This window comes from Dendropsophus ebraccatus, chromosome 10, assembly GCF_027789765.1.
Source record: "Dendropsophus ebraccatus isolate aDenEbr1 chromosome 10, aDenEbr1.pat, whole genome shotgun sequence".
NCBI lineage: Eukaryota > Metazoa > Chordata > Amphibia > Anura > Hylidae > Dendropsophus > Dendropsophus ebraccatus.
Genome location: NC_091463.1, coordinates 7,584,688 through 7,604,913, shown reverse-complemented (window position 1 = coordinate 7,604,913; position 20,226 = coordinate 7,584,688). Strand labels below are relative to the sequence as shown.

At 47.7% G+C, this 20,226-nt stretch overlaps 3 protein-coding genes across 6 annotated transcripts in view; 2 read left to right on the top strand and 1 right to left on the bottom strand.

The window, feature by feature from the left end:
- Window positions 1-7,957, top strand: part of LOC138802389 (uncharacterized) — a 29,474-nt gene extending 21,517 nt beyond the window's left edge. For 3 of the 4 annotated variants that reach the window (XM_069985631.1, XM_069985628.1, XM_069985629.1), the window contains 8 exons: window positions 2,364-2,549; window positions 2,630-2,702; window positions 2,986-3,123; window positions 3,574-3,788; window positions 3,903-3,979; window positions 4,093-4,290; window positions 4,892-5,003; window positions 6,309-7,957. In XM_069985631.1, coding sequence (XP_069841732.1) covers window positions 2,364-2,549; window positions 2,630-2,702; window positions 2,986-3,123; window positions 3,574-3,788; window positions 3,903-3,979; window positions 4,093-4,290; window positions 4,892-5,003; window positions 6,309-6,435 — 1,126 coding nt within the window. In that variant the 3' untranslated portion in view covers window positions 6,436-7,957. The remainder of the gene's footprint in view (window positions 1-2,363; window positions 2,550-2,629; window positions 2,703-2,985; window positions 3,124-3,573; window positions 3,789-3,902; window positions 3,980-4,092; window positions 4,291-4,891; window positions 5,004-6,308) is intronic. The other variant, XM_069985632.1, reaches the window with a different exon arrangement.
- On the bottom strand, window positions 7,936-12,915 carry COQ4 (coenzyme Q4). Its single transcript, XM_069985633.1, has 7 exons — window positions 12,563-12,915; window positions 12,023-12,187; window positions 11,482-11,578; window positions 11,036-11,138; window positions 8,711-8,840; window positions 8,546-8,639; window positions 7,936-8,255 (listed from the first exon to the last, which is right to left on the bottom strand). Exons 1-7 carry the CDS (start codon window positions 12,633-12,635, stop codon window positions 8,096-8,098), a joined length of 822 nt encoding a protein of 273 aa, XP_069841734.1. The 5' UTR covers window positions 12,636-12,915; the 3' UTR covers window positions 7,936-8,095.
- Window positions 12,916-13,168: 253 nt separating this feature from the next.
- On the top strand, window positions 13,169-20,189 carry EDF1 (endothelial differentiation related factor 1). The gene is made up of 5 exons (XM_069985637.1): window positions 13,169-13,336; window positions 17,508-17,559; window positions 17,643-17,803; window positions 19,303-19,396; window positions 19,737-20,189. The coding sequence occupies exons 1-5, from the start codon at window positions 13,259-13,261 to the stop codon at window positions 19,796-19,798; spliced, it is 447 nt and encodes a 148-aa protein (XP_069841738.1). The 5' UTR covers window positions 13,169-13,258; the 3' UTR covers window positions 19,799-20,189.
- Window positions 20,190-20,226: the final 37 nt, after the last annotated feature.

The following is a 20,226-nucleotide window of genomic DNA, read 5'->3' as shown; positions in this document are numbered from 1 at the left end:
AGGATTAAACAAGCGATCCGGAACAGACTGTGAAAATGATCTCCGCTTTACTGTACCCAGAGGTTTCTGCGGATGGATATATATATATATATATATATATATATATATATAAACCAGCAAAATTACCGCAGCACTCCGTAGGTAAATTTTCAAACTGTGAAGTTTATTGCTTCCACAAGTGCATTTAGCAACGTTTCAGCTCAATCGGTATGAGCCTTTCTCAAGGCTCATACCGATTGAGCTGAAACGTTGCTAAATGCACTTGTGGAAGCAATAAACTTCACAGTTTGAAAATTTACCTACGGAGTGCTGCGGTAATTTTGCTGGTTTATATACTCTTATACCCGTGGTCCGCAAGGGTATTTACTGCAGGCACCAACCAAATAAAGATTTCTGGAGTGCTGCGTCCACCTTATGCTATTTATATATATATATATATATATATATATATATATATATATATATATATATATATATATACTCACCGGCCACTTTATTAGGTACACCTGTCCAATTGCACGTTACCACTTAATTTCTAATCAGCCAATCACATGGCGGCAACTCAGTGCATTTAGGCATGTAGACATGGTCAAGACAATCTCCTGCAGTTCAAACCGAGCATCAGTATGGGGAAGAAAGGTAATGTGAGGGCCTTTGAACGTGGCATGGTTGTTGGTGCCAGAAGGGCTGGTCTGAGTATTTCAGAAACTGCTGATCTACTGGGATTTTCATGCACAACCATCTCTAGGGTTTACAGAGAATGGTCCGAAAAAAGAAAAAACATGCAGTGAGCGGCAGATCTGTGGGCGGAAATGCCTTGTTGATGCCAGAGGTCAGAGGAGAATGGGCAGACTGGTTCCAGCTGATAGAAAGGCAACAGTGACTCAAATAGCCAACCGTTACACCCAAGGTAGGCAGAAGAGCATCTCTGAACGCACAGTACACAGTATGGGCTACAGCAGCAGAAGACCACACCGGGGGCCACTCCGCTCAGCTAAGAACAGGAAACTGAGGCTACAATTTGCACAAGCTCATCGAAATTGGACAGTAGAAGATTGGAAAAACGTTGCCTGGTCTGATGAGTCTCGATTTCTGCTGCGACATTCGGATGGTAGGGTCAGAATTTGGCGTCAACAACATGAAAGCATGGATCCATCCTGCCTTGTATCAACGGATCAGGCTGGTGGTGGTGGTGTCATGGTGTGGGGAATATTTTCTTGGCACTCTTTGGGCCCCTTGGTACCAATTGAGCATGGTTGCAACGCCACAGCCTACCTGAGTATTGTTGCTGGCCATGTCCATCCCTTTATGACCACAATGTACCCAACATCTGATGGCTACTTTCAGCAGGATAATGCGCCATGTCATAAAGCTAGAATCATCTCAGACTGGTTTCTTGAACATGACAATGAGGTCACTGTACTCCAATGGCCTCCACAGTCACCAGATCTCAGTCCAATAGAGCATCTTTGGGATGTGGTGGAACGGGAGATTGGCATCATGGATGTGCAGCCGACAAATCTGCGGCAACTGTGTGATGTCATCATGTCACTATGGACCAAAATCTCTGAGGAAGCTTCCAGCACCTGGTTGTATCTATGCCACCAAGAATTGGGGCAGTTCTGAAGGCAAAAGGGGGTCCAACCCGTTACTAGCATGGTGTGCCTAATAAAGTGGCCGGTGAGTGTATATATATATTCGCAGGGGCTTGGTGCTCCAGGAAAGGCGGGTGTACTCATGTGCAGAACTGCAGAACCTGAAGGGAAAACTCATTCTCTCTCTTGATTGTCGTCAGTTTTCACTGTTGGAAAATGTATTGCTGTGGAAACTGTCAGCAAGCAGGATGTGGGGAACTGAAAGAGCTTAGTACTCAGCTGGTTCCACAGGGTCTGCAATGGCAGCTGACACTGGAAGATCAGGTTACAGTGGATACATCCCATGCCAGCTGTTCTGTGCATTTATTAAAATAGGGCTTGTCTGAGTGGGCAGTATCCATGGCAACCTGACACTTATGGGGGAACCTTCAGCCCTCCAGCTGTTGCAAAACTACAATTCTCATCAAGCTTCACTTCGGCTGTCCAGGCATGATGGGAATTGTAGTTTTGCAACAGCTGGAGGGCGGCAGGTTCCTCATCCCCAATTGGACACATTATTAGAATAATTGATCCATGAACAGCAATTTGCTGAGGGTTTCCATGTACCCTCAAAATATTCCTAACTATTGCAAAGGGGGAAAATAGACTATAAAATATATATGAAATAATACAATAAAGGTATATTATGGAGATGATGGATGTGGTATATGCTGAATATAGAAGAAAAGGCCGAGCTTCATGTTAATCAGAGACTGTACGATTTAATAGAAACCAAACTGGTGGCAGCCGGCACGTGGACAGTTCTCCAACCACAGAGGATCAGAGCGAGAAGACGCCCCGTACTGAACCGCCAAGGAGGAATTCTATCCCTAAAAGCCAGAGCGTGCGGCTGGTCATGAGCCGACAGACTGGCAGGTCCAAGAGAGACAACAAAGTCCTCTCCACCAGAACACGGTAGGTGGCGGCAGTGATGAGGAGACTGCGTGACGCTGTTATACATCTACATACATACATCATATTCCTGTCCCTTCTAGGAGAGATTCCCTGATATCCTGGATGGCAGAATCCAATGACAGCGCCGTGACGGGTCGGGGGTCTCCAACCAAGGTAACACGAGAGCAATGAGCTCAAAGCTACAGCTATTGCACAACTACAACTCCCAGCATGCCCTGGCTTTCAGCAATGGTAAGGGGTGGGGTTTTGCAATGGTTAGAGAGGCACAAGGCTGTTAAGGCATGCTGGGAGTTGTAGTTGTAGAACCACAGAATAGAGATCGTTGTAGCAGAGAGATGTCACCCTAGTCAGAGCTGTGTGGTCCTTATGCTGGTGTAATAGGGATGTCACAGAGCAGAGACCTCTCACCTATTTGTTTTCCATTCTCCCTGAGCAGCCGTCCTCACCCAGTGATGTAACGCCAGGACAGACCGGCAAAAACCTCCAAAAGGATGGCAGAAAACCCCTGGAGCCTCCTGAGATGAGCGGAGACAAGAAGCCGGAGCTGAGGAATCCTCCCGAGCTCTCCCCCAGGGTAGGAAACCCACAAACCATCATGCGACTCCTCATAACTAGTGCTGAGCGGAGAGGCCACAGTGTTCGGGCTCAGCATCGTTTGCCAAACTTGAACGCTCAGCATTTGATTACCGGCAGCTGCAGAAGTCGGATGCCGCCCTTGGGAGTCTTGGAAAACATGGATACAGCCATAGGCCATAGGCCGTACCCACCAGGACTCCCTAGGGCGGCATCCAACTCAAATGCTGCACATTTAGGAGAACTATTTGGCCTCTTTGCTCAGCAATATTATCCACCCATACAGCTGAGAACAACTTTATTTAGATGTAACATCTCTCCAACTTTAGTCACCTCCAGAGCTGCATTCTATCTGGATATCTACATTCCAGTATGAAGGATCAGACACACAGGATTACACTTGTTGGGATTGGACTTTGCTGGATTTCTTCTCTTTTTTCACGTTTCAAAGCAGATTCCATTGAAGGCCGCTGACAGCCCCTCCGCACAGCCCACCCCGTCCTGTGCGGCACCAGACACCAAGAAGCCACAAAGCTCTCTGGGCTTCAGGCTGACGCCGATCGCCTCTCTCTGCAGTCTGGAGCGTGAACATTTTCTGCAAAGCCGAGCCAAGACAGAGTGGGAGCTAAGCCGTCCGGCAGCGCAGGATGGGCCCCTGCAGCCAATGTAGGTCTGAGCTGTAACATATGTAGTGTTACACCAGTAGGGGAGCTGTAGTCTGCTTCACATGCTGGGACCTGTAGTTCTCCAGGTCTGACACCTTTCCTGCCATCTCCACAGGCTCCTCCAGGAGTGTCCCAGGGTGTCGGATAGGGACAGATGTCCTGCTCACAAGAAGACATTACAGCCTGTGCGAGGTGAGAGATCCGGACTCCATGTTCTTCTATATGACCCCCCCCCCCCCCCCCCCCCCCGATTTACCGAATGTCAGGAGAGAAGCGATCATGTTATTTGTCTATGATCCCGGCAGATCCCACTGTGCGGTACAGACACAGGAGCCTGAAGATCAATGCCTGGGACTTCACTGACGCTGTAACAAGCGGAGAGAAAAGATTGTGCAAATTCTCTGCCTCTTGTCCCTTAACTCCTAGTGAAGAAGCTGCATCACATCTATCCACCGCAACTAAGAACCTCGCACACAGGGACGGCCTCCTGTCCCGGGGCGCCGGTGAGTCCTTATGTCATCTCTGGGCTGTGTTTCTGTACAGGGAACTGCTGCAAGATTCATTGCTCAAAGAGTAGTTTGTTCCAGAGACAGGTTGGGTGTGGGGGTTTTGCACTCAGTTCCTTTGAAGCAAATACAGCTGATTTGTAATGCCATACACCGCCTGAGAACAAGGGTGGCGCTGTTTTTGAAAAAAAAAGTATCCGTGCTTTTCCTGATCTGGAAAACCCCTTTAAAATATTGATCAGTTGAAGTTACAGGCCTATCATAGTTACAGGTGCTATCATAGGGACCCCAAACCACCCTAAATACATCCGTGTAGGGTAGGCTCACGCTACCTTTCTGCAGTCCGTTTAAAGGATCTGCTTTTAAATTTAAACTTTTAGGTGCAGATAAACGTGGTCAACCATGTTTTTGTGTACACTCATTTTTTTTTTTAACTGACCCGCTTTTCTTTTACTGTGGAAGTCAATAGAAAAAAGGATCCAAGCAGATGGCGTACAATTGCATCCGCTTTTTCCTCATAAAAAATACGTTAAACGGGCTACAAAAAGGCAGTGTGAACCCGGTCGAACTGATCTAGTCTCCAAATGGTTCTCTGCAGGTCACTTAGATGGTCGCCGTCACTCCTGGTCCCATCTCCGTACAGAACTCTCTACGCTGCAGGGACTGAAGAGCTCAGAAGCAAAATCAGTAGAATCAGAACGAGGACAGAGGTAAGAGGAGCCAGATCGGGGAGGGAAACGCTTTCTGACATCATCATCATGCTTTCTGGATTGCAGCATACTTCCATTTATAAGCACATGAAGAAAGTAAGTTGCAGGCACCCACAGTCCAATGCATTCACGTCCCGTTTATTGGTAAAAAAAAAAAACTCCATTTGTGAACAGGAACGTCCTCACTGTCTGACAGTAGTTGTTTTGTGCGCAGGGCGCTTCATCCACAAATGTTTTTATAAATAAAATCAGACGAACACATTGGACTGGTGAGTGCCTGTAACTTCTTTTCTTTATATGCTTACATTGCACCTCTCTTTGAGAAGAGCACCACAGGATAGAGTTATACTGAGCCTATACCATAGTCTGTTTCCAGAGTAAGCCCAGGGGTATGAGTTTCACTAGTGATGCTGCTGCCTCCAGTCTTATCTTGATTACTTCCATTTATATTCTCTGTGTAACAGGAATGCAAAAATGGCCTCCAACCAATCATCACCCTGCAATGGTGTTGGTGTGTGTGTGTGTGTGTGTGTGTGTGTGTGTGTGTGTGTGTGTGTGTGTGTGTGTGTAGGGGTGGAGATCAAAGGCTGAACATCTAACCACCTAGATGCCTTGGTCACTAGTGACATGGCATCTAGGGAGTTAAAGGGGTTATCTAGCACTACAAAAACATGTCCGCTTTCTTCTAGAGACAGAGCCGCTCTTGTCTCCAGGCTGGGTGCAGGTTTTGCCACTCAGTTCTATTGAAGTGAATGGAGCTTAATTAAAAACCCCACCTGAACCGGAGACAATAGCAGTGCTGTCTGTGAAAGAAAGTGGCCATGTTTTTATAGCGCTGGATAACCCCTTTGTCTTCCTAACACTGGATAACTGTGCCATAGGTGGCTGAGGTTATCATCTATCCCAGACACCAATAGTGGGTATTAACTGCAACTACAACCAGACGTGATAATTCATGTATGGCCAGTAAGTGTCAGAAAGAGGTTCAGGTGCCAAGAATCAAGTGCTAACAAGTTACCGCAGCCGTTCACCGACATCAGCCATGTTCTAGTTACCCCTGCAGGACAGAGATGAAAACCGCTGCTATCTTACGTGACTTCCCATAGACAGCCTGCTGGAGCCGCGCTCTGTGGTTTGACACTTTTGTTGGCAGCTGTTCAGGCTTTGGCTCCTACATTACAGGTGTCTGCAAAATATGTTGTGCAAATACAGTAACCGAGCTCTATAGCAGCTGCAGAGAACGGTCACCAGACATGCGAGAGGCTGTGATAAGGGAAAGGAAAAAAATTCTGTTTGTTTTTCCAGGCGCAAAGGATCTTTGACAGGAAGCCTTCAGAAGGACGTCCACGTCATCATTGGAGATTCAGGGGTGACATTCCGCCTCCCTCCACCCCTCATCAGGACCACTCAGAGGGTCCGGCCGCACCACTGACTGCACGACCACAACCTGCATCACTGTAACTTTTATAACCACTACCCCCCAATCAGCACCAGAGGGTCCGGCCGCAACACTGTCTGCATGACCAGAACACTGACTACAGGACCATGATCCGGATCACTGTAACCCTATAACCCCTACCCCCCATCAGCACCAGAGGGTCCGGCCGCACCACTGACTGCACGACCACAACCTGCATCACTGTAACTTTTATAACCACTACCCCCCCAATCAGCACCAGAGGGTCCGGCCGCAACACTGTCTGCATGACCAGAACCTGGAGAGTGCATCACTGTAACCCTATAACCCACAACCCCAATCAGCACCACTGACTACAGGACCATGATCCGGATCACTGTAACCCTATAACCCCTACCCCCCATCAGCACCAGAGGGTCCGGCCGCAACACTGACTGCAGGACCAGAATCCGGATCACTGTAACCTTATAACCCCTACCCCATCAGCACAACTCAGAGGGTCCAGCCCCAACTCTGCTGTAACCCTATAACCCCTAAAAATCAGTAACTGTAACCCTATAACTTCCAATCATGGCGTCATGTTCAGAGCCAGACGCTGCTGTAACCTGTTATTACAGCAACAAAGGCGACTCAAATGGCTGTAATAACACCTTCCCTCTGTATACAGCCGTGATCTCCAACATGTGACTCTCAAGATGCTGTGACACTACAACTACCAGCATGCAACAGCTGGAGAGAAACAGTGCTGAAACCATAGAGGAATCTAAGGTTAGGCCAAATGTTCAGTATATGGTGAACTCCTATTCACAGCTGATTGGTGGGGGTCTAACTGCTGGGCCCCTCTTTGAACATGAGAATCCCATCTCCATTCACTGTCTATGGGACCCCTGGGTTTAGTGCTTACAATCAAAAAGCTCCAATATAAATCCATGAGTCCTTCTCTTCTGTCAAGTTGTTACAAATCATATTCAGTTTTTTTTTTTTAGTTACCCTGATTCTGACAATATGGCTGCAGAGTGACTATGGCCGCTCTTACAGCTCCTTCACCCAGCTTTCCCAGGTCCCTGAGTGTCTGCGTGTACATACAAAGCTATGAGAGCGAGTGATGTACAGAATTCTGCCTACATGTAAATGTGAAGATGTTTTGCACAGAATCAAGCGCCCCTGCACTTACACAATATCACATAAACCCTGTGATTGGAGCAGATGGCATCCGCTAAGCCTGGCAGAATAAAGAGCTCAGCGTCCGACACCTGAGTGCAGGATACCAGGCTGAGGAGAACAGGATTTCACAATGGCTGATGGCTACCTCCTGCAGAGGAATACCACAAGGGGTCACGTCTGCCTTCTGCCACCAGATGGCGCTGCTGAGATTCCCAATGGCTACCTCCTGCAGAGGAATACCACAAGGTGTCATGTCTGCCTTCTACCACCAGATGGCGCTGATGATGATAATCCTGCTGAGATTCGCAATGACGATCATTACCGATTAACAGAAAAATTTTATAGCAAAAATATTTATTTCTGATTTATTGAATTGATAATAAAATAATAATTAAATATAAGATCAAGACAACAATTAACTTGTAAATGTAATCCAATCAGAACGCTCTTCCTTTATTACCCAGGCTGCATTGCAGTCACTCACAGCGTCCCATTATTACAATGGAAATGTTCAGACCTTGATGGTGGGAGGGGGCAGGATCCCAATCTCTGCCCTCAAAGACTCCACCGTCTGATCCCATCGCTTCTCGTAGTAAAAGTTAAGGACGCAGCGGGCGTTGCGGCCACTCTGCACGGCCCAGGGAACCAGCTCCATCAGTTTCTTCCTCCTCCTGTTAAGACCAATGAGACCAGGGGGTAAAGGGCCATCAACACATTCAGTGATTCCCAACCCGGGGTCCACTGACCCCATGTTCTACGTACAGTACCATAGAATATGTCGGTGCTGTATAGGATGAGTCAGTCTACAGTACTGAGATTATGTTGGTCATTAAGACACAGAGATGGGGGCAGAATATAATCACTGTGAGGTCAGGCAAAAACACACAACTGACTGCGCCCAGTCCCCTGCTAATACTACTATATTAACAACTAACTATAACCTTTTAGTCTAGGCACGTACCTGGCACTGAGGCGCAGAGGCCCGAACACCGCTCCCAGCATGCACATGGGCAGCCCGGTCTGTACAGCCTCAAACCACTTCACTACAACTTCCCCTAAGGAGAGAAGACAGCAGGATCAGTCAATGTCCCGTCTGCCTCTGACTGATCGCTGGTCTGTATCTCACCCAGCATGTTGGTCGGCATCCCCAGCAGCGTATGCATCAGGTCGTGGACTTCCCGATATCGCTGAGCCACATACGCCAGCTCCTCGTCATCCACAAACTTCACCGGTGCCCGGGTGTCAGGAGTGACGTCCTGCGGAGACACAATATACATTACAGGTGACATAAGAGAAGGTCTATAGGCTGCACACACTGCAGATGTGACTAATGCACCACACACAGAGGACCTATAGAACACATAGGCTTTATAACACACAGAGGATCTATAGAACACATAGGCTTTATAACACACAGAAGATCTATAGGATACATAGGCTTTATAATACAGAGGATGTATAGAACACATAGGCTTTATAACACACAGATGATCTATAGGATGCATAGGCTTTATAACACACAGATGATCTATAGGATGCATAGGCTTTATAATACAGAGGATCTATAGGATACATAGGCTTTATAACACACAGATGATCTATAGGATGCATAGGCTTTATAATACAGAGGATCTATAGGATACACAGGCTTTATAATACAGAGGATCTATAGGATACATAGGCTTTATAATACAGAGGACCTATAGAACACATAGGCTTTATAATACAGAGGACCTATAGAACACATAGGCTTTATAACACACAGAGGATCTATAGGATGCATAGGCTTTATAATACAGAGGATCTATAGGATACATAGGCTTTATAACACACAGATGATCTATAGGATGCATAGGCTTTATAATACAGAGGACCTATAGAACACATAGGCTTTATAACACACAGAGGATCTATAGGATGCATAGGCTTTATAATACAGAGGATCTATAGGATACATAGGCTTTATAACACACAGATGATCTATAGGATGCATAGGCTTTATAATACAGAGGACCTATAGAACACATAGGCTTTATAACACACAGAGGATCTATAGGATGCATAGGCTTTATAATACAGAGGATGTATAGGATACATAGGCTTTATAACACACAGATGATCTATAGGATGCATAGGCTTTATAATACAGAGGATGTATAGAACACATAGGCTTTATAACACACAGATGATCTATAGGATGCATAGGCTTTATAATACAGAGGATGTATAGAACACATAGGCTTTATAACACACAGATGATCTATAGGATGCATAGGCTTTATAATACAGAGGATCTATAGGATACACAGGCTTTATAATACAGAGGATGTATAGGATACATAGGCTTTATAACACACAGATGATCTATAGGATGCATAGGCTTTATAATACAGAGGATCTATAGGATACACAGGCTTTATAATACAGAGGATGTATAGGATACATAGGCTTTATAACACACAGATGATCTATAGGATGCATAGGCTTTATAATACAGAGGATGTATAGGATACATAGGCTTTATAATACAGAGGATGTATAGGATACATAGGCTTTATAATACAGAGGACCTATAGAACACATAGGCTTTATAATACAGAGGACCTATAGGATACATAGGCTTTATAATACGGAAGATCTATAGGATACATAGGCTTTATAACACACAGAGGACCTATAGAACACATAGGCTTTATAATACAGAGGACCTATAGGATACATAGGCTTTATAATACAGAGGACCTATAGGATACATAGGCTTTATAATACAGAGGATCTATAGGATACCTTTATGTACAATACATTGAAGATGTATAGGATACATAAATGTACGATACTTAGAGGATGTATAGAACACACAGGCTTTATAATACAGAGGATCTATAGAATACATAATTGTACAATACATGGAGGATCTATAGATTACATAAGCTTCATAATACATAGAGGATCTATAGGATACATAGGCTTTATAATACAGAGGATGTATAGAACACATAGGCTTTATAACACACAGAGGATCTATAGGATACATAGGCTTTATAATACAGAGGATGTATAGGATACATAGGCTTTATAATACAGAGGATCTATAGGATACATAGGCTTTATAATACAGAGGATGTATAGGATACATAGGCTTTATAATACAGAGGATCTATAGAACACATAGGCTTTATAATACAGAGGATGTATAGGATACCTTTATGTACAATACATTGAAGATGTATAGGATACATAAATGTACAATACTTAGAGGATGTATAGAACACATAGGCTTTATAATACAGAGGATCTATAGGATACATAGGCTTTATAATACAGAGGATCTATAGAACACACAGGCTTTATAATACAGAGGATGTATAGGATACATAATTGTACAATACATGGAGGATCTATAGATTACATAAGCTTCATAATACATAGAGGATCTATAGGCCGCACTTACATTGACATCCAAGAATCTTGTGTATTCTCGGCCAAAAGTCCCATCTGGCAACTCTCTAAACCTCTCAATATCCAGATTAGACATGCGGATCCGGGGACGCTCCCTAAAGGGAGAAGCGGAACAAAGTCACCTGACAACAAATCCCCAACAAAGCAGAATTTTTACATTTATTGCAGGACATTTGCTTTGTTAATCTCACAGCAATTTGTCTCCTTCTCCAGAGCTGTATTCAAGCTTCTGCTAGCTGAGCTTGACCCACAACAGCTTCCACTGCATTGCTTTGTGGGAGATGCAGCCTTACCCACATGCCACTACAGTTCCCTGCGCTTAGCGTATCATATGTACAGGCTGTGAATAAGCAGCACGGCAGAACAGTGAGCGCAGCTCTGGGTGTGAGAGAAGCATAAGAAGACAGGAGGTAAGTAAAAGCCGGTGACATGACTCACTGTAGGATCCGCTTCCCCTCTGGGTCTCGGCTCATTTTGTGGTGCAGCCGGTGCAGGGCCAGGGGGCCGGTGGTTTCCCCGAGAACGGCAATCATATCTGGAGAACAGAGACAGAAATCTTCCGGAAACACTGGAGCTGATATTTATATGAGACAAGTGGCGGAGAACAACGGACCCGAAGTGCTCCCACCTATAAAGTCATTGACCTCTATAAAGAAGATGCCAACTGCTGGGAACCTCTGGACCCCCTTTAATGGGTGTGCAAACAAATCTGCATCTTAAAGACCAAGCAAAGAGCATAGTTCTGTGTGTACAGTGCCATCTGTCTCTATGGTAACAGACTACAACAAACACTATGTAGTCTGATCCTGCACATTTCTTTATATCTAACCCAATATATTTCAGCAAGACTGGAGGAGCAGACTACACAGGGTGTGTTTGTAGTCTGTTCCCATGGAGACGCAATACAGAATTATCAGTTCCTTTTTTCTCCTGGGAGCAGCGGTCTCCCACCTGTGTGTGATGTGCAGCAGACCCTTACCGTGTCTGTACGGGTCATACAAGGACATGACGGCCGAGCCGGCAGACAGCAGCACCTTCTGGAGGGTGTTGGTGGGAATATGGTGCGGGTAGAGGCCTCCCACATGGTCCCCCGGCAGATCCTCCGCTGTGATGTCATAGACCTGGGCGGAGCCACACCGGACGCCTGGCAGAACATACAACAATACAGGTCACGTTGCAAATTCAATAATTTTTAGTAAAGTATTAGCAACCTGACTTAAAGGGGTTATCCAGTGCTACAAAAACATGGCCACTTTCTTTCAGAGACAGCACCGCTCTTGTCTCGACCCTTCAGGTGCGGTTTGCAATTAAGCTCCATTCACTTCAATGGAACTGAGCAGCAAAACCTGCACCCAGCCTGGAGACAAGAGCGGTGCTGTCTCTGGAAGAAAGTGGCCATGTTTTTGTAGCACTGGATAACCCCTTTAAAACATGTAGCAAACGACAGGGCATGCTGGGAGTTGTAGTTCGGCCACAGCTGTAGGAGGTCGGGGTCAGGCTGAAGGTTATGGACACTTGCCTTGGTGGAGAGCAGGAGCTGCAGCTCTCAGGGTCCTCCATGCTGGGGCCAGCAGCCGCCCCCTGACTAACATCCCTATCTACTCCCCACAACTCCCAAAGCACAATGGGATTTGTAGTTCAGCAGTAGAATGAGAACTACTCAGCCGAGCTACGGCTCACCGCGAGGGTCAAACCGCACAAGTCAAACTTCATGAGCGCCACCTAATGACCATCTCGGGAACTGCAGCCAACGTTACTTCTAGTTACATCAGAGTCACAGGAGTCTTCGTCATAAATATCTATTCGTGCTGGCACCCGAATGGTTAACATGTTGTTTATGTGCCTCTTACATCACCTACTGGGTTAGGAGTGTGACAGGCAATCCAGCCAATGAGAAGTCAGAGTTTTCCGTCAGGTCAGTCATTTTCGTCCAATCGGCAGGTGCAAGCAGACAACCAATCAGCGCACCTTGTTCTAGGCCAGTCTAGCCAATCAGCGCCTTCCTTAGTAAGAAGCCCCAGCCTTCCAGATCTTTCCTCAGGATTCCGCCAATAGGGATGCCGGAAGAGTTTCCACCAATTAGCGTTTGTTTCTGAATGATTGATGGTTGACTTGACTAATGAGGCGGCCGGGGAGGCGGGGTTTGGAGCTCTGGCCTTCGTCGTGTGGTGTTGGGGCTCATTAGTGAAGCGTCTGGTGAAGCAGAAGGCGAGACATGGCGGAGAGTGACTGGGATACCGTGACCGTGCTGAGGAAGAAGGGCCCGACCGCCGCGCAGGCCAAGTCCAAGCAGGTGAAGCAGTGTGCGGGGGGCCGCGATGGCTGCTGGTGATAGGGAATGGTGGGGACTACAACCCCCAGCGCGGCCGGCAGCTGGGGAGTCACGTGTTTCCTGCAGCCTGGGATTGAAGCCTTATGAGTGTTTAGTTCACACTATGCGGCTTCTGTGCGGCTCCTCCTTCCTGTTGTGTAATCAAGGTGGGATGGGTTATTAACCCACTAATTACTGATTACAGTGTATGCGGCCTGGCTCACAGCTGAGGGTCTGTTACAGTGTATCCGGCCGGGGTCACAGCTGAGGGTCTGTTACAGTGTATCAGCCTGGGTCACAGCTGAGGGTCTGTTACAGTGTATGCAGCCCGGGTCACAGCTGAGGGTCTGTTACAGTGTATCCGGCCTGGGTCACAGCTGAGGGTCTGTTACAGTGTATCAGCCTGGGTCACAGCTGAGGGTCTGTTACAGTGTATGCAGCCTGGGTCACAGCTGAGGGTCTGTTACAGTGTATCCGGCCTGGGTCACAGCTGAGGGTCTGTTACAGTGTATGCAGCCTGGGTCACAGCTGAGGGTCTGTTACAGTGTATGCGGCCTGGGTCACAGCTGAGGGTCTGTTACAGTGTATCCGGCCTGGGTCACAGCTGAGGGTCTGTTACAGTGTATCCGGCCTGGGTCACAGCTGAGGGTCTGTTACAGTGTATCCGGCCGGGGTCACAGCTGAGGGTCTGTTACAGTGTATCAGCCTGGGTCACAGCTGAGGGTCTGTTACAGTGTATGCAGCCCGGGTCACAGCTGAGGGTCTGTTACAGTGTATCCGGCCTGGGTCACAGCTGAGGGTCTGTTACAGTGTATGCGGCCTGGGTCACAGCTGAGGGTCTGTTACAGTGTATCCGGCCTGGCTCACAGCTGAGGGGCTGTTACAGTGTATCCGGCCTGGCTCACAGCTGAGGGGCTGTTACAGTGTATCCGGCCTGGCTCACAGCTGAGGGGCTGTTACAGTGTATCCGGCCTGGGTCACAGCTGAGGGGCTGTTACAGTGTATCCGGCCTGGCTCACAGCTGAGGGTCTGTTACAGTGTATCCGGCCTGGGTCACAGCTGAGGGTCTGTTACAGTGTATCAGCCTGGGTCACAGCTGAGGGTCTGTTACAGTGTATCCGGCCTGGGTCACAGCTGAGGGTCTGTTACAGTGTATGTGGCCGGGGTCACAGCTGAGGGTCTGTTACAGTGTATCCGGCCTGGGTCACAGCTGAGGGTCTGTTACAGTGTATCCGGCCTGGCTCACAGCTGAGGGTCTGTTACAGTGTATGCGGCCTGGGTTACAGCTGAGGGGCTGTTACAGTGTATGCGGCCTGGGTCACAGCTGAGGGTCTGTTACAGTGTATGTGGCCGGGGTCACAGCTGAGGGTCTGTTACAGTGTATCCGGCCTGGGTCACAGCTGAGGGTCTGTTACAGTGTATCCGGCCTGGGTCACAGCTGAGGGGCTGTTACAGTGTATCCGGCCTGGGTCACAGCTGAGGGGCTGTTACAGTGTATCAGCCTGGGTCACAGCTGAGGGTCTGTTACAGTGTATCCGGCCTGGGTCACAGCTGAGGGTCTGTTACAGTGTATCCGGCCTGGGTCACAGCTGAGGGTCTGTTACAGTGTATCCGGCCTGGGTCGCAGCTGAGGGGCTGTTACAGTGTATCAGCCTGGGTCACAGCTGAGGGTCTGTTACAGTGTATCCGGCCTGGGTCACAGCTGAGGGGCTGTTACAGTGTATCCGGCCTGGGTCACAGCTGAGGGTCTGTTACAGTGTATGCGGCCTGGCTCACAGCTGAGGGTCTGTTACAGTGTATCCGGCCTGGCTCACAGCTGAGGGTCTGTTACAGTGTATCCGGCCTGGGTCACAGCTGAGGGTCTGTTACAGTGTATCCGGCCTGGGTCACAGCTGAGGGTCTGTTACAGTGTATCCGGCCTGGGTCACAGCTGAGGGTCTGTTACAGTGTATCCGGCCTGGGTCACAGCTGAGGGTCTGTTACAGTGTATCCGGCCTGGGTCACAGCTGAGGGTCTGTTACAGTGTATCCGGCCTGGGTCACAGCTGAGGGTCTGTTACAGTGTATCCGGCCTGGGTCACAGCTGAGGGTCTGTTACAGTGTATCCGGCCTGGGTCACAGCTGAGGGTCTGTTACAGTGTATCCGGCCTGGGTCACAGCTGAGGGTCTGTTACAGTGTATCCGGCCTGGGTCACAGCTGAGGGTCTGTTACAGTGTATCCGGCCTGGGTCACAGCTGAGGGTCTGTTACAGTGTATGCAGTGATGATGATGATTGGTAAGATCTGGTGTGTGCCCAGCACCTATCCAGCTTGTAGGCGATGGCGGCTCCCGGTATACAGCAGGTCTGTCACACGTCATGTATACTGATAATCATGGACTTTCCCGTATAGGAGGAGAGCAGGGCGGAGGCATCAGGGGATAAGGCGCAGCACAGGGCAGGATCCTGACGTTTCTACCATCCTGGGCAGATCTCTGGGGTCTCCTGGGGTGACATACAGGGGCTGCGGAGAGGGAGGAGTGTATAAGAAACTTCTTCCTGAATCCCTGAGGGCGAGTGAGAGAGGGAAGACACTGAGCCGGTGATGTGATGTACAGAGAGAGACGCCCATAACAATCACCCTGCCTCCTATTGTGCGGCCCCCCGGGCATTATACTGCTGGCCACTGCCATGAAGGGACATGGTGTATATAATGGTTAGGTAGGTGGTCGGTGTCACAGTAACATCCACATGATGCCATCACACTGCCCCGCCATCTTGTCTTCCCCATCCTGGCGCCATCTCCTCCCCAGGTAAGTGACGCACCGGCTGCCACATAATGGAGAACGTGACCCATCACGACCACTGTGGACACTGTCGGGGAGGGCAGGGGTCACATGGCAGCTTTTCTGTGGGATCAGGCTACCCTCCCCCTCCCCCCATACACATATACATACCAGTGAATGAGCCTTGGGACAGCCTGATTGCTGGTTCTATGTAAAGGTGAATGGCGGCCTCCTAAAGCCCCTATTACATGGGGTGACGGCCCATAGAGGATAGCAGCGGTCTGCTGCCTCCGCTCCTACTCTACACAGCAACAGATCGCTGCTATCAGTCGTTTGTCTTTCACCATGTTAAAAGACAAATGACAGCACGATCAGCCGACGTCGTTCCTTCTATCGTTGCCTTCTATCTCGTTATACGGTCGATAATCGTTCTGTGTAATAAGGCTGCGGCTACAGACACCACCAGCAGACTATAAACAGGTCATAAAGGAAAGACTGAGATTTCTCCTCCACCAACCCCTTTGTTCTAGGAGTTGCTTCCACAATCCATGGAGAATATAAATGAATGGCTGTGGACATAGCGGCTGATACTTTGGGGGTAATTTTCCCCTTGTGTCTGTCCGGCTCTGTCATCTCCCCCCTGTGTATTGTTGGATACATCAGGCGCCATGTTTAGCAGTCTCTGTATCTATGAGGCGTCCTGTGTGTTTGTGTCTTGGTTGCAGTTTCTATTTCTGTAGAACAAATGCAGAAGCCGCTCCCGTGACGGTGTAAACAATCCCTGCGGCCGTGTCAGCTATATAATGTATACATCTAGGTGGGTCTCAGCAGACAGACCTATCTGGGACCCGACGCAGCCGCTCAGGCAGATACTTCACCTGTTACATAGCGGCTCTGGAGGTTGAGAGCGGAGACCCCATGTATGTCACATTTATCTTCTATCCTCCCTCTTTGAGCCCATATGGAGAGCTGCTCTGTGATTGCTGCTCTTGTCCTGGAGGACTTGGGGCAGCAGTGATAAGTTCAGATTTCTCTCTGTATCATGAGACAGGAACTCCATTCACCTTTATACTGCTGGCCACATGCAGGTTCGGCCCATATCAGCAGAAGGTCTATAGGAGGGGCGGGGGCCCTCATTTAGTCTCGGAACAGGGTAAGTAATGACTCCGCTGGTGATCAGGGCTGATAGCATTAGACTGGCTTATTGCTGTGTCAGGTGTACAGGAGGAGCCCCCCCTTCCTTTGTGGGACGCTGGGATAGTTGGCTGAGCTTGGTCAGGATGTTATATAATGACGGTGACATCACTGGGGACACTGCTCCGCCCTGTGATATGAGGTGTGGCGGCCCTGGCTAGGATGGTTTCTTATAGCTTCTGTTTCTCTCTTTCAGGCTGTTATTGCAGCTCAGAGAAGAGGAGAAGAGTTGGAGACTTCCAAAAAATGTAAGTGTTACCCAGGTCTCTCATGGGGGCGGATAGACCAGTATATGGCCCCTCCAGTTATTACATTGTGATTGTGTCACCAGGGTCTGCAGGACAGAACAAGCAGCACGTCATCACAAAGAACACAGCCAAGCTGGACAGAGAAACAGAAGAGCTGCATCATGACAGAGTGTCCCTGGAAGTGGGCAAAGTCATCCAGCAGGGCCGGCAGGCCAAGGGCCTAACACAGAAGGACCTGGCCACAGTAAGTGCTTGTAGCTTTAAGGGGTAGTTCATCCCAAATTTTATTTATTTCAGATGAACTGGTGTCAGAGATTTGTAATTTACTTCTATTAAAAAAAAAAAAATCAGAAATTTTCTAGTACTTATCAGCTGCTGTATGTCCTACAGGAAGTGGTGTATTCTTTTCAGTCTGACACAGTGCTCTCTGCTGCCATCTCTGTCCATGTCAGGAACTGTCCAGAGCAGGAAAAAATCCCCATAGAAAACCTCTCCTGTTCTCCAGACTGGAGATTTCTTAATTACACATCTCTTGCACTTTCTGGCACCAGTTGATTTAAAAAAGAAAAAACGGGGGTGAACAACCCCTTTAACGGTCTTATACTATGATTAAAAGTTATCACCTGCCCACAGGTCCCTTGTGTCTGGAGTGGCTGTCAGGCATGTTTTGCTGCTCCAGTTACTCTCTGGGAATGTTATCTCACTCGGTACCATAGAGCGTAAAGGGAGCAGCAAGGTGTATCCCTGACTGCCGCTCCAGTCACACAGGGGCTCAAGGGTCCCCATTTATGTGATCAGTCAGACCCCCACCACCAATCAGGCCATTATCGCCTTTCCTGTGGATAGACACCCCTTTAATCTTGGGACTAACACCTTTAAGGTAATGGTGTCCGCACAAAATATTATTATAAAATAACCTTCAGTTTCTTGAGGGCTAAAAAGACAATGTAGTGTAATGTAGTAAATGTAGTGGGTTCTACCTGTAGGAAATAAAACAAGTGGTGCTCTGTTCACACTGGCAGCATGTTGGATCAAAGATGGCAGCATCCTGCTCAGATTTGGTATCAAAGAGCGGCAGAAGTGTGAACAGCAGCTGAAGTGTGCAACTGCTGATAGACCGTATTGTGGTTGGGCGTTCCTGGACGCTTTTTTTTTTAGGGGTCATTCACACAGTCTCTGCAATCTGTACATAGCACGGATGGTGTCCTATCGACTGGATCTCGTGATTAGGTATGTTGGGAGCCCCAATACTATATGAATGTTTGCGCTAGTGTACTGATCCCCTCAGTTTGTAAGGAAATACCCAGATTATTAGATCAGTGCGGTAAATCTTTGCTTCTGTGTTAAAGTCTGGATAGATACAAAGTGGGACATTTACAAACGAGTCTAATGTATTCAACTACTCTAATGGGGGATTGTTGTATATTTTGGTCCAATATTTTGTGACTGATTTACTAAAATGTAGCACTGCCATAGTGAATGTATCTAAGTAAAAAGTCACAGAAAAAGGTGCCCCCGTTTGTGCGACATTTTAAAAAGTCGCAAATAATAAATTGGACGTGAATACTCAAAACGGGCAGATTAAAAAAAAGTCCATCTAAAAAATATTCGCCTGTTGGATACTGGTTCATAAATAGAACTTAGACCAAAAGTGGGTGAAAAATCCAAGTATTCACCTAAAAATAGGCGCAAAGCCCTTGATGAATTTCCCCCAAAGTCTTTAACTCATCATCTTCTTTACAGAAAATAAACGAGAAGCCGCAGGTGATCGCAGATTATGAAAGCGGAAAAGCGATTCCAAGCAACCAAGTCTTGGGGAAGATCGAGCGAGCAATCAGTGAGTATTGGGTGTCTGGTACGGGCTGAGTCTGACAATGAGCACCGACGTGTAGGGTCTGTCTATAACCGTACATCACGGGTGTCAAACTCAGGCCCTCCAGCTGTTGCAGAACTACAATCCCCATCATGCCTGGACAGCCAAAGCTTTAGCTCCCCAGGCATGATGGGAATTGTAGTTCTGTAACAGCTGGAGGGCCTGAGTTTGACACCCCTGATGCAGACAGGTTCTAGGCTCCACTATGAGGTACCAGTTCCTTCTGCTTTATTAACCTTCTAGTACATAGAACATTTTATTATTGCACTTGTACAAACCCGGCTCCTCCCTCCTTGTCTTTTAGGTCTCAAGCTGCGTGGAAGGGATATTGGAAAACCCCTCGAAGTGGTTCCCAAACAAAAATGAAAATAAAGCCTCGAAATCAGTTCTCCCCAGCTGATCCTGTCCGGTCTCTCCCCTGAGGACCGGACACTCTACATTGCCAAGCAGAACCCGTGGGGTTATTGGACTATAAACTAGTTGGGACAGAATGAGCGCAGTCTTCTTACCTGCTGGAAATAATAATTAGCCAGTTTGTTCCCGATCCAAAATGGCCGACACTTTACCACCCACAGGCAGGAGCTGGATGGATGGCTCGCAGTTTGCTTTGGGGTTATTTTTTTTCTCCCCACATATGGGTGGGCTGCTTTTTTTTTTTTTTTCAGCAGATTGGAGGCTCCATCCCTCCGTTTATATCAGTTCTCACATCCTTTCTTGTATGTAATTGTAAAATAAAATTTATCTTCCTTCACCCAAATTCCTTTAAGTTTCCTGAAAAATTGCAGAAATGCGTC